This window comes from Falco peregrinus, chromosome 4 (assembly GCF_023634155.1).
Source record: "Falco peregrinus isolate bFalPer1 chromosome 4, bFalPer1.pri, whole genome shotgun sequence".
Classification (NCBI taxonomy): Eukaryota; Metazoa; Chordata; class Aves; order Falconiformes; family Falconidae; genus Falco; species Falco peregrinus.
Genome location: NC_073724.1, coordinates 8,107,448 through 8,119,169, shown reverse-complemented (window position 1 = coordinate 8,119,169; position 11,722 = coordinate 8,107,448). Strand labels below are relative to the sequence as shown.

General features: G+C 44.7%; 1 protein-coding gene across 1 annotated transcript; it reads right to left on the bottom strand.

The window, feature by feature from the left end:
* Positions 1-446: 446 nt before the first annotated feature.
* GPA33 (glycoprotein A33) lies at positions 447-11,180 on the bottom strand. The gene is made up of 7 exons (XM_027784673.2): positions 10,789-11,180; positions 6,020-6,171; positions 4,913-5,123; positions 4,225-4,383; positions 1,847-1,960; positions 1,202-1,325; positions 447-574 (listed from the first exon to the last, which is right to left on the bottom strand). The coding sequence occupies exons 1-7, from the start codon at positions 10,835-10,837 to the stop codon at positions 493-495; spliced, it is 891 nt and encodes a 296-aa protein (XP_027640474.1). The 5' UTR covers positions 10,838-11,180; the 3' UTR covers positions 447-492.
* Between the last annotated feature and the right edge of the window lie 542 nt (positions 11,181-11,722).

Below are 11,722 nucleotides of genomic sequence, written 5' to 3'. Positions count from 1 at the left end.
GAACACATTTAATAAAATATCCTTAAAGATCAGCTTTCTTCAGTTTGCATAAAATAACTTCTGTACTGGACCATGCACAGCTTACGTCTTTGTGTAACACCATAAACAAGACCACCCTTCCTCGATGGTGACCTTGAAACCTTCTGTGGATCTGGAGATACAGCAGCAACTCTGTTCTCCAAACAGATCTGCCTGGCTTCTTTTTTCAGAAAATGGGAAGTCTAGAAGAATGGTTATTTTTGGATGACTGGGTGAAACAGTGCTTCGTGTCCACGTTTCTGCTATGAGGTTGTATTAGTGCTCATCGTAGGTTAAGTACTTCTTTCCAGGGAGGCAAGGATATTCTCTCCCAGAACTTGAAGGCAGAGCCATTAGTTTTCATCATATTATTCAAAAAAACCTTGCAGTAAGAAAGAGGGATTGATTTCTTTTCTACAGCGGTTCTGTGCCTCAGCAGATCCTGAAGATGGCATTGGACTCCTGCTTCTTTCTTCATTCATCTTCAAAACCATCCTCTGCTCTCTGATTCCTTGTAGGCATATCCATGGAGGGTTCATTTCTATCTTCTTGCTCCCTGAAACATTGTTCAGGAGTAGAGGTATTAATTAAAACCAGCTAGAAATTTTACTGAAGAGCTTTTGTGTTAGGATGGTTTTAGACTGCTCTAAGCTGGCGTGCGGTTTTACTGAATCGCTCTAGAGAGAGTCTTGCTGGTGATGCAAGAGAAAGGGTGACTGGTGTATCTTTTCTCATCTCACTTTTCTTCCAGTGGTCTGTTTCTATCATGAGAATAAACAAAAAGTTTCTGTCTTGGAGCCGTAATTCTGAGTACAGAACCTCATGGTGATTTAGACTAGCAAGGACAGAAACAGCTACTACAGGGATTTGGAGAAATGAGAAACAGCCTGTGCTTTGCTTATCAAGTAGCTGTGCACGCTTGACTGACTTGGGCTTGCTAATTCAGTGCCAGGGTTTGAATGTTTGGCTTCTACCCCAGAGACCACAAAGGTGTCTGGTAATACTGGTCATATTCCATGAGAAGAGATGGGAGCCACTTGGGTAGAAACTGAAAGGAAAAAGCAGTGCACGCTTTCCTTGATTTCTTTTTTTCTCCTGTGCTTTCCACTACATATGTTGATGCCAGAGGGGGAACATGAACCCTTCATATATCCTGTTCACTTTTCTAGAGAAAGGTACTTACGTCATCTCATAGTCCTTGTCCTTGTCCGCCCGACAGCAGCAGCAATAGGCTAAAATACCAATAACTAAAACTGCAGCAAGAGCTCCACCAGCGATGCCAGCGTAAAGAGCTATGTTCATGGATGCTGTACAGGAAGAAAAGAATTAGCCCTTTGCAGTGAGATGCGTACCACATGCAGCCAGCACAACCACTGGACTTCAAATCCCACCGCCGGGTGTCAGATCTCACTGCCGGGGCCAGGCTGAGTGGGAGCCACCTGTGTCTGACTGCAGCAACTGGAACGAATTCTGCACTGGGTGTCTGGTAAGTATGCAGGAGCAACTGGTTGGACCGTGATAGGGAGGAGCCTGTGGAGCTGAACAACAACTGTCGATACAGTTCGCTTTCAGACTTTAGGGACTTTGTTTTATCTTACTCTACGCTTTTTTTGTCATCTGTGAAGTACTCTATGAGTTAGTGAGTACTCTATTAGCATGTAAACCAATGCAGAGTATCTCTCCTAAAGGTAGAAAAAGCGCGCTATTTTTTTTTTGCGAGAAAGCAGAATTTTATACTTGTGTGTGCGTTTCCTCCATTAATCCTTGGCCACGCAGCCAGAATGCTTTCTCTGGTACCACCCTTCCAGTAAGCAACCCCGTCTCTTACGTGGCACAACGCTGACCGTCATGTTGCAAAATTCCTTCCCCACAATGTTGGTTGAAGTGCAGATGTAAAAGCCAGAGGTATCCGCTGAGATGTTCTTCAGCGTTATTTGTTCCCCTGTTGTGAAGCACAAATCCAGTTGAAAAAAAAGAAAAGAATTAAAGCAGGGAAGGAAGTGGGGACAGCAGCCCTTCAATTCCAGCCCAGGGTAGCTGGAGCCATGAGAAGTTATTAAAACTGATGGATTGCTCCGCCTTGCTCAGGAGCTGCTGTGCTTTCCCTAGCTTTGGGTGTGATTTGTGGGAGGACAAACGCAAGCGTGCCGTTGTGATTACAGGGAACATGTGGCACTTGAACGTTCCTTTTAGAAAGAAAATTGTAGGTGGAGGGTGAAGAAGAATTTGTGCTTAGCGAGAGCTTTTTTACATTGGATTTTGCTGAGAAATGTGAGATGGCCCAAACCAGCATCTGGCTTTGAGAACTGGCCATCTGATGAATTAACTCGTGGAACAACAAAATGCTTTTCAGTCCTCCAGCTCTTAGGACGTCAGGTCTGAATTATTTAGCAGTGGGGGAAATAGTTTTCTAGTCTGGGAGCGGCCAAGCAGGCTGTGAAAAAAAATGAGGAAAGAAAATGCAGTGACATGGAATTGCTGTGATACAGCAGTGTTTTCTGTCCAGCCTAACAGAACATACGGTAAAGCTCAGCTCTGTCATTTCTATTTGTTAGTCTCCAGCTGACATTTATACGTGTAGTCCATGCTTTTTGCTTGTGATGTACTGATAAAGGTCCAGATTCCTACTCTAAAAGCAAAAAACTCTGAATACTTGACAGTGACTTCCTTGTATTTTCCCTGTGATCTCACTGCTTTCCAGCCTACTTGTGGGACTGGGATTCTGTTTAGTCTCTGCTGGTGCCTACCGCTGGACAGTAAAAGAGCATGCAAACCAAGAAATAACAGCCTGCATGCTTGATTTTAATTTTTTGTTTGTTTTTTTAGTGTCTACATACTGTCCATGCTTGCTTCTCTCTCTCTATATATATATATGTATTTACACACACACACACACACTTTCCTTCCAGGGGGCTGTTTCTAGCTTTCAGAGTTGCAGTCTATAAGTGGACTGCAAATCCTCCTATATTAAATCAAAAGTAATTGGTGAATCAAACTGGGAAAAATGCAGGTCAGATACTATCAATTTTGGAGCAGCTCCTAAGAGGATTCTGCACACTCTGCAGAGCTGGGACTTGCTTAGCACAGAAGGAAATTGCTTGTAGCGACAGCAGGTGTCCAGCCAGGTTGGGGCAGAAAGGGACAGTCGGCACACTGCTTGGGCATGGATGCTCTGATGGGAACAGGACGGAGGTGGAAATGGATCAGAAGAGACCCCTGCCCAGGGAAGACCAGGATTCCAGCAGGCACCTGCTGCTGGAAGAGCACAAATCCCGGGACGTTCAGGGCTGTGCGTGATGCGTTGGCACCACTTAGTGGCCAGTCAGACGAATGAATAAGGCTTGTGCCCCTGCTGGTGATGTCTCTGGCATAATTTACGCAAGAATCGGCTAATGAGCTGCGAATATCCCTGTCGAGTCTGATCGTATTTAGTTTATCTCTATAGCGATGCTATAACAGTACCTGAACCTGCCCTTCCTGGTTTAACTTACTCAGTCTTTCTGGAGTTGAACGTGCCAGGAAGAAACAAAGTTGTTTAAAGGAATAAATCTGAGTCCTCTTGTCACTACTGCACTTCAGAGAATACGAAACCCAACTTTCTGTGCAAATAGTTCTACCGAGGTCCTGCCGTGGAAATTCAGTTCAATTTTTTTCCAGATTCTGACTTAAAGTAAATAAAATACTGGGGGCTTGTGTGGCAGTCTTAAAGAACCAGAAGTCTCATTTATGCTCAACGCAGGCATGGCATAACTGTTTCTCATACCACCTTCCTCTAGGTGAGGAGTCGCCTCTGGAAGGAGAGTTGCTGCCAGAGCCAGCTTTTCTGTGCCTTCACCCCAGAAAGCAACCTGGTCAGTGTCGAGCAAGCTGGGATATAAAGACACACCAGTTAGAAACTTCGGTGCTATTCCTCATGTTACACCCAGCAACTGAAAAGTAATGATTTCTGTCTGGTGAGCCAGCTTTCTCGCCCGGTGAGAGCTGAAGTGAAAATCTTACTGACCATTGTTACTTTAGGTCACAGTCCTTTTCCCCTGGCTAAGTTACTCAGGAGTGTGTCTTGTATCAAAAAGACAGCTTTTCAAAATCCTGGTCAAAGAACTTTCTAGAAAAAGCCTTTAAGTGTGTTTTTGTATTTGCATCTCAAAATCTTTCCAACCCTGATCTAGAGAGAGCTCAAAGACTTGACATCTGAATTTCACATACCTTCTGTTGTTCTTAGTACACGGGGCTCATTTTGTACGTTGAAGCTTTGCCAAGTGTACCTGGGCTTTGGGGAGCCCTCGTGAGAAACACAGGTCAGATTGATTGTATGACCGTATTCTGCTGTCCCCAAAATCTTGCATTCTGGCTTGGATGGTGCAACTGAAGGAAGAAAAAAGGAAGGAATTGTATTAATCAGAAGTAGTTTTTTGTTTCAACCCATCTTCTTCACCAGTGCTTTTTATTCCTGCTAAACAGAGGGTGGTCTTGCACCTGCCACCTTCTTCTGAAAGGAACTGGAGTGAACTTGTCTCTAATTTGTTTCTCCCTTCTTGGCACTGGTCAGCCAAGAAGGAATTGTAAAATGCTTTTTGGGATACGTCTAATAGTGTTGGGTAACTCACCTTTTGGTAACTGGAGTATGGCAAGCCACAGGGGGAATGAGGAATGCCATGTCATGGGGCAGGAGTTACTAGGAAAGTGAACTGTAAAGACTATTTTCTACAGTCAGGTTATCTAAGGGAGGTGGGTGCTCTAAGCCCTCCAACCTGCTTCCATAGTAGTAGGAAAAGACCAGATGGAATTGTGGATGATGACTTCCTGGGCAAGATTTTTTCTGTTAGAAGATCCGTTGTCAACAAATAAAAGAGTTTTGTCTTAAGGGATCGGGTGTTGCCTCCATCATGCTTACCAAGGACAAAAAGCGACAAGGTTGCGGTATGCCTGGGGGGGTCATTCCTCAGACGAACGCTGCATACATATGTCCCGTTGTCTTCCATGGTCACTGCATTGATGGTGATGCTGATGTCCCCTTTGCTTACATCACCGCTAAACTGTATACGGTTTTCATAGCCCTTGCCATACTGTACAAGTCCATCAAAATACCTAGTGACAGCATCATCCTGATAGGGAGGGAGGGAAAATGATCAGTCGCAGTGTCTTCTGTGTAAGTCTACAACCTAACTTGATGGTTTATCCCACTCTTAAAAGAAGAGCAGCTTGGAAAAGAGGGCCTGAAACTGCCTGAGTTTGCCAAAAAGCCAAGAAAAACAGAAATTCAAAAGGGGCGGGGTTTCTGTTTGGAGTCCCCTTCTCCCACCTTATCTGAAGTCAGACACAACTGGTTTCTTTTGCTGAGGCTTATCCACCTTTCCTCTCCGTGACAGAACACTGTGACACTTGCCTGAGGTCCACATGTTGATCGAATTCCCCTATGATTACACAAACTCCCTTGCTTTTTTCCAGCAAGGATCTTCAGAGAAGAGACCCTTGGCAGTTACTGCAAGGAGATACCCAAAGGCTGGTTCCCCTCTCACTAATTCCCAAGAATTAGTCGAGAGAACTTCAGAGATCTCTTTACATTCAAATACTCTCTATGAAGGTACTATTATCATCAAAACTTTTTATATAGCATAGTATCCGATATATGTGTATATATATAAATATGTATATGATACATATACTTAAATATATACATCTTTTTATAAAATATCTGAGTATTTCACATATTTTAATAGATGTAAACCCACAGCATATACAGTGATGTATCCTCAATACATAGTTGCAAGACCAAGAGAGGAAAGAGAATGGTGGGGGCTTGCCTAGTATCATGCAATAGGTCTGGGATAAATTGCATCTAGAACCAGAGTTTCTGTTTGCATAGTTCTGAGATTAAAGGAAGTTTTGAAGGAATCTTTTTCTTCCAGCATACATTCCTGCCCACAGCCCTGCTTCCACCTCTCCTCCCACTCCCCTCTTGGATATCCTACCATACGTTTTGTTATGCAACTTGATTTACCTCGCTATTGATTTTCCTCCAGACAACAACATCTCCTGAGACAACAGAAGCCTCAGTTTTAAAATGACAGTGGAGAGTAACGTTGTTCCCTCGTGCCACCTGTATTTCCTTGTCAGGTGCTTCCACAGTGAGGGCATGAGCAGTCACCAGAACTAGGAAGAGAATGAATTCTGTACTCAGCAAAATTAATGACATCTGGATTCCATGTTTTGTCTCTTTGGCTTTTGGAATAACCCCACATCCCCTCCATCATTCCTGGCATTCCCCACTGAGCAAGAGGTGATGCACGCTGTGGCTGGTTGACTATAGGAGGCTGCTGCGTAGGGTGCCTGGGAGCTAAACTCTGCTTTCTGTTCCTCGTTTCTGTTCTTCTTTACCTGGACATACATTGCCATGGAATTTATGAAGATGTTTGGTTTTTTGTTCTGAGCCCTCTTTGAGTGTGACTGACATCCTTTGACAGGTCTAAATGTACAGAGTGAGACAGATAAACAGATAATACAGGTGCATCAGCGGTCTTAAGGATTCAGGCTAACCTAACAAATTGATATTGTCAAATTTCAGGGATCAGGAACACTATCAAATAACTTGCCTCGATCCAAGTCCATAGAGAAGTGACATTTTGTGCTAGGGAATCAAAACCTGTTCATGTAATGCCCTGAAAAAGAGAAAAACCTAGAAAAGCAAAGAGACCTTGAAACAAACAAGAGAAGAATAGCAATTTGTTTTTAAGAATTAGTAGGGTAGTAGTCACCTTTCTCCAAGAACTGTAGCTCCTGCCTGTGGAACACAGGAATAGCTGAGCATTGAATAAAACAGCAATTCTTCTATGCCCTGGTGAAGCACGCAGGGCACAGGGTAGGTGTTTCTTGTATGCTGGATGCTGTTTGACTTGATGCTTAATTCATCATACCTGAGCTTTAACTAGTGGCAGGTTTTAGTTCTCTCAGGACTGAGCTGGAGGTTTACCTCTGCCCTGCCATAGCTGACCTTCATGCCTGCGGCAACCTATGTTTAAAACCCACCTGCTTTCTCCTTACAGTTTGTGGGTTGGGTTTGGTTTATGGCACCAAACTAAATCAGTCAAGAAAAATCTTAAGTCTGAAACAAGTTAGAGAGAGGGCAAGAAGGTAAGGAATGGAGTGCTGTAGAGGAATGCAGCTGGGTTAATTAACGATATACGGCTGTGGGCTGGCTTAAGGGGTGGCAGGTTGGCTGATGTGGATAAGGTGCAGCTGTGGCTGGTTCCTGCTAAGTAGTTAAATAGCTCTAAGGACCGTATGGAAGAGGAGCAGCCAATGAAGAGAGATGTGGAAGAAGTAGAGGGAGGAGTGAGAGTGCCCTGGATGTAGGAGAGGCAAGGAGAAGCATGCAGCAGAGGGATTAGCCTGAAGAGTATGAAGGTATAGCACAGACAGTAGAATCTGACCGATGGTAAAAGCCTTGTTGCAGCCTACTAGTTTGCTTGTGCTGTGGCAGAGTGCTGCTCAGAGGCACTCCCATGGCAGAGAGGAACGTGGTCCAGTAAGGAGGAAAGTGGAGGAGGGCAGAGATGTCCCCCAGAGGAACTTGCTGTGTTTAGTGGTGAAGGTTTGCTTCTGAACAAACCAGGCTGAGTCAGTGTTCCCCCAGAGAGGATTTGCCTGCCAAGTTGCCCTCCAGCAAGCTTTGGGTCCTCAGTCTGCCACATCTCTGTCCAGGGTAGGCCTATGTGGGAGCGTGATGTGTAAGGGAGAGAGCAAAGGCCATCTGGATTCCACCTTGAGTTGCGAACCGATGGTGAATACGTGCTTTGTTAGGCAGGAAAAGGCCGCAGCCACACGTATTATCCCAGTCAGAGCAAGCCACTGGCGAGCTGAGCATGACCAGAGCTTTTAAGAGATCCTTAACAGCACTGTTCAATTCACAGCAGTGAACGCCAGTGTCCCCTAGGATAACAGCACAGGGACCCAAAAGGTTCTGTTGTCCCTGCACTGGAACCCTGCTGGTAGCGATTCCAGCAATTGCACAGGGTTACACGGAACAGCTGGTGCAGGGATCTGCTTTTTAGCCAAAGTTCCCATCTTTCTGCATTCCCTGACCCATCACAGAGTTGTTCTGTGGTCTGGCACAGTTAATTAGCTAAGCGTGCATTTTAGTCTCTTCCTCTGTGTCGTGGTGGTAGTGGTTTCTGTTCTCTCGGGGATTAATTCATTTACAGCCACTGACAGCTATGAGAAGGAACCCAGCAGGGCAAAGTATTTCTAACATGGTTTTATTGCAGCCACTCCCAGGTCCTTCCCTGCTCTGGAGCATCCAGTGCAAGGCCCGTGTTTGTGTAGCCCTGCCAGTCTTTCTGAATGTTGTTTTCATCGTATCTCTGTATGAGACACCTATGAAAGCTTTCCCGTTGCCTGTTGTGACTGGATAGAGATGCTTTCCTGCATTTAAGTAGCAGGACCACTGACTGTACTAGGAGATGGAGCAAACCCCATTTCTTGATCCTTTTGTGGCTCAGAAACTGGTTCCACCAGGGCAGGGTTCACTGACGGGTCATTAACTCAGCCCTGAGCCAGGGCAGAGACTGCCCAGCCCTAAGGCTTCCTTTCACGGGTGATTTTCCTTCTTCCAGGTGGGTGACTCAAATCTTACGATAAATATGTTTGTTTTTTTTTCCCAAACGTCTTTGGTGCAGACTAGGGGAACAGCTGAAGCAAACACTGCATACAAGAGACACAGTCCGTAACAAGCGAGACCGCTTCTTCATCTGTTGCTATCGCCCCAGCGCCCAGCTTCTGATGCTCTCCCATTTTTCACCCACGACATCCCTTTCTGGCTCCCACTCCTCCTCTTTAGGCCTTCTTCTGGCTCTCAGGGAAGCTGCAGGGTTTCATTCTAGATGCCATTGACTCACGCCAGTTTCCTCCTTCCCTGTCTTCACCTCGTTTCACTTATTTACAGTCACCCACAGGCAGCTGGCCATAGGCAACATGTCTAAAAACTGGGGGTTATTCTTCAGGGGTTGGCTGTTTTTTTTCTGAGAGAAAACAGAATCTATTCAAAGTACAGCCGAAGGGAGGGGAGGGCCGATTCTGAGAGAACTTCAAGAAGGGAGAGAGGATGAATAGCCTATATAGTATAGAGGGGTGGCATCACATCGATTTAAGCCTTAGAATTATGCTTGTGTGTGCTATCAATTACTATGTTTATAACATTTTAAGAAATTGAGAAGGTTTTTATCTCCTGCTGCTCAGGTTCAACATTTGTACTTGTGCAAAGGAAGAAGCAAATCAAAGTGACGGGTCTACTTTCACATTCCTTACTAAGTATTAATCAAAACAGACTGAAGGGCAATTAATAGGGCTGGAAACAATTAGAGGAATATTCTGTTTGCTGAAAACATTGAGATTCTGATCAAGCAAAATTATTATTGCTGATTTCCCTTGGTAGATTTGGCTAGTAAGAAAAGCAGGAAAAGTGGAAATGTTTTATTTAGTCTCCTAATGCTCTGACTTTTAATTCAATACTTGACCTCAGAATTTAGCTGAAACTTAATTCCAAAGTGGGAGAGGGGAAACCTATTAAACATGAAATTTCCAGTAAAAGTAAAAGGTTTGTTTGATTCAGAATGACCACTCGGGGCTTTTCCTTCAGCAAGATGTTTGCAGTACCAGTTATTTGCACAACTGCAGTGAAAAGCTGTGCAGCAGAAGTCGCCAGCCTGTGCTGAGATCCTGATGCCGCTCGTTCAGGGCAGCTCCGGCATCCCAACACTGCCGTGTGCTGTGCAATTTCTCCACTCCAGTGAAATGCAGGAATCTACTAGACCTTTTCAAAAATTTTTTTCACAGGCCAGTATTTTAACACTGAATTATTACCATTAGAGTCCTGCCCAAACAGGCAAGAAGGGCTTCACCCAACATACATATTTCTGCTCTGAAGTGTTTCCCATCTGTGATTCCAATAGCATGAAAGTGAGAATAATGAAAAAGGAGAATGAATACCAATTGACACAATTTACATAATGGTCATCAACTCATGAGAAGTCACATCTGTTGCACAGGGAGCACATCCACTTTTTCTAATTATGTTAAACTTTGTGGATTTCTTTTTCTTGTGGGTCTTATTGTTGAAGTGAGGTTTTTCAGGATTTTTGGTAAAAACCCTAAGCTATTTTCATGTACATAGCTTTCTTTGAAGCCTGGAAGGAGGTGTAGGAGCATCAGTATGAGGCGATGAGACAGGTTAAAAAGCAGTAGAACTGAGACTGCAGTCTCCACAAGGTGGGATGAGAAAGGGCAAGCTGGCTGATTTATATGCGTTAGTAGGGATTGTTGTGCATCCCCTTGATGCAAATAATAGAGAGAGATCGCAAGTTCTATCAAAGTACACATAAACAGTAGGATTTAGGCGACGGAGACCTACAGCACATGCAGATTTATGTATAAAAGTATAAAACCCAAAGACTTTTCTAATTCCAGCTGAGGAAGTTCTTCAGAGATAAACATTGTATGTAATGGAAGCCATTGAAACTGGTTTTAAAACAAATATTTTCCAGCCTCATAAAGAACAGCATTCTTCTCTTGTTCCCAACACTGCCTTGTGGCTTTAGGAGTTGCCTGTGAGTCTGGACATTCAGCACAGAGATGGTAAACACACCTGCCCGATCATAAACATGAAGGAACTTTTACTAAAGAAAAGAAACACACAGAGTCCGTTGGAGTACTTGGACCTTGTAGTGCTGTTTCCTTCTACCCAACCCTTGAGGACATAACCAAATTAGTACTCACTGGCGCTGAAAACCAATGGCCAAAGTCTTTCCATTGCTGTCCTCCTCATCTTTCCTTTGTGTCACCTCCAGGTGCTCTTCCTTGTAATCCCTAGGTGGCTGAATAAGCGATTGGCTTTAGGGGAAGGGCTCCTTCACATAGCCGTCACGGGTTCACTTTCTCGGTCTCTTTTATAGCGCTTCTCCAGTCTGCCGCTCCCCACAGCCAGAATGACTAGCCAGATCACCAGTCGGCTTCGGCGCTGCTTGCTGCTCTCTGCCTAGGGGCAGAGAGGAGACCTGTGGACTCCTTCCCCAGCTGTGAACTTTCTTCCCCAGTTAAACTGCCTTTCCCTGTTCCTCCTAACACCCAGGTACATAAAGCAAGAGAGGAGCCAAACCGAAGGGTGCGGTGGCTGGGAGTGTACAATACAACAACTGAACTGAAGTCATGCATGTGGTGACATGTAACTAGGGGAGGGTAAGCCTCATTCATCTTAAATATTTATTACGGGAGCCTGGGGCCAGAGTTAAGGCATTGAAATGTTTCACAATGCAGGCAGCTGCCCACTTCCAGGCTTTAAGGAACCAAGGTGCTGAACTCCACTTACTTTAAATACCTATAAGAATATGTCATTTAGGAGAATTCGATGACTACTGGGCTATCTAAATATAGGGAAGATGCATCTCAGCCAGGTTCTTATGCTTGCTGCTCAACTGTCCCAGCGTGTGGCTTGCACAACAGCCATAGGTACCAAAGGTCCTTTCTACCTGTCCGCTGAAAAAGGCTGTTAGATAAACAGAGTGGCTCGTGGTGTGTTAGCTGTGTACCCGGTGAAGTCCAGCCACTGCTCACAAGTTCTGGATGGGCACTTGGGAAGGACAACTAACTGCTGCTCTGATTGACCAAAGAATAAAAGGACTGACAGCAGCTCAGGCAAACATCTGATGTGACA

Excerpts from the sequence above, each read along its gene's own strand:
- GPA33 (XM_027784673.2), bottom strand. The coding sequence starts at position 10,837 with ATGAGGAGGACAGCAATGGAAAGACTTTGGCCATTGGTTTTCAGCGCC. Across the intron at positions 4,384-4,912 it reads CTTGTCGCTTTTTGTCCTTG|TTGCACCATCCAAGCCAGAA; the intron begins GTAAGCATGATG and ends TTCTTCCTTCAG. Across the intron at positions 1,326-1,846 it reads GACGGTCAGCGTTGTGCCAC|CATCCATGAACATAGCTCTT; the intron begins GTAAGAGACGGG and ends CTTCCTGTACAG.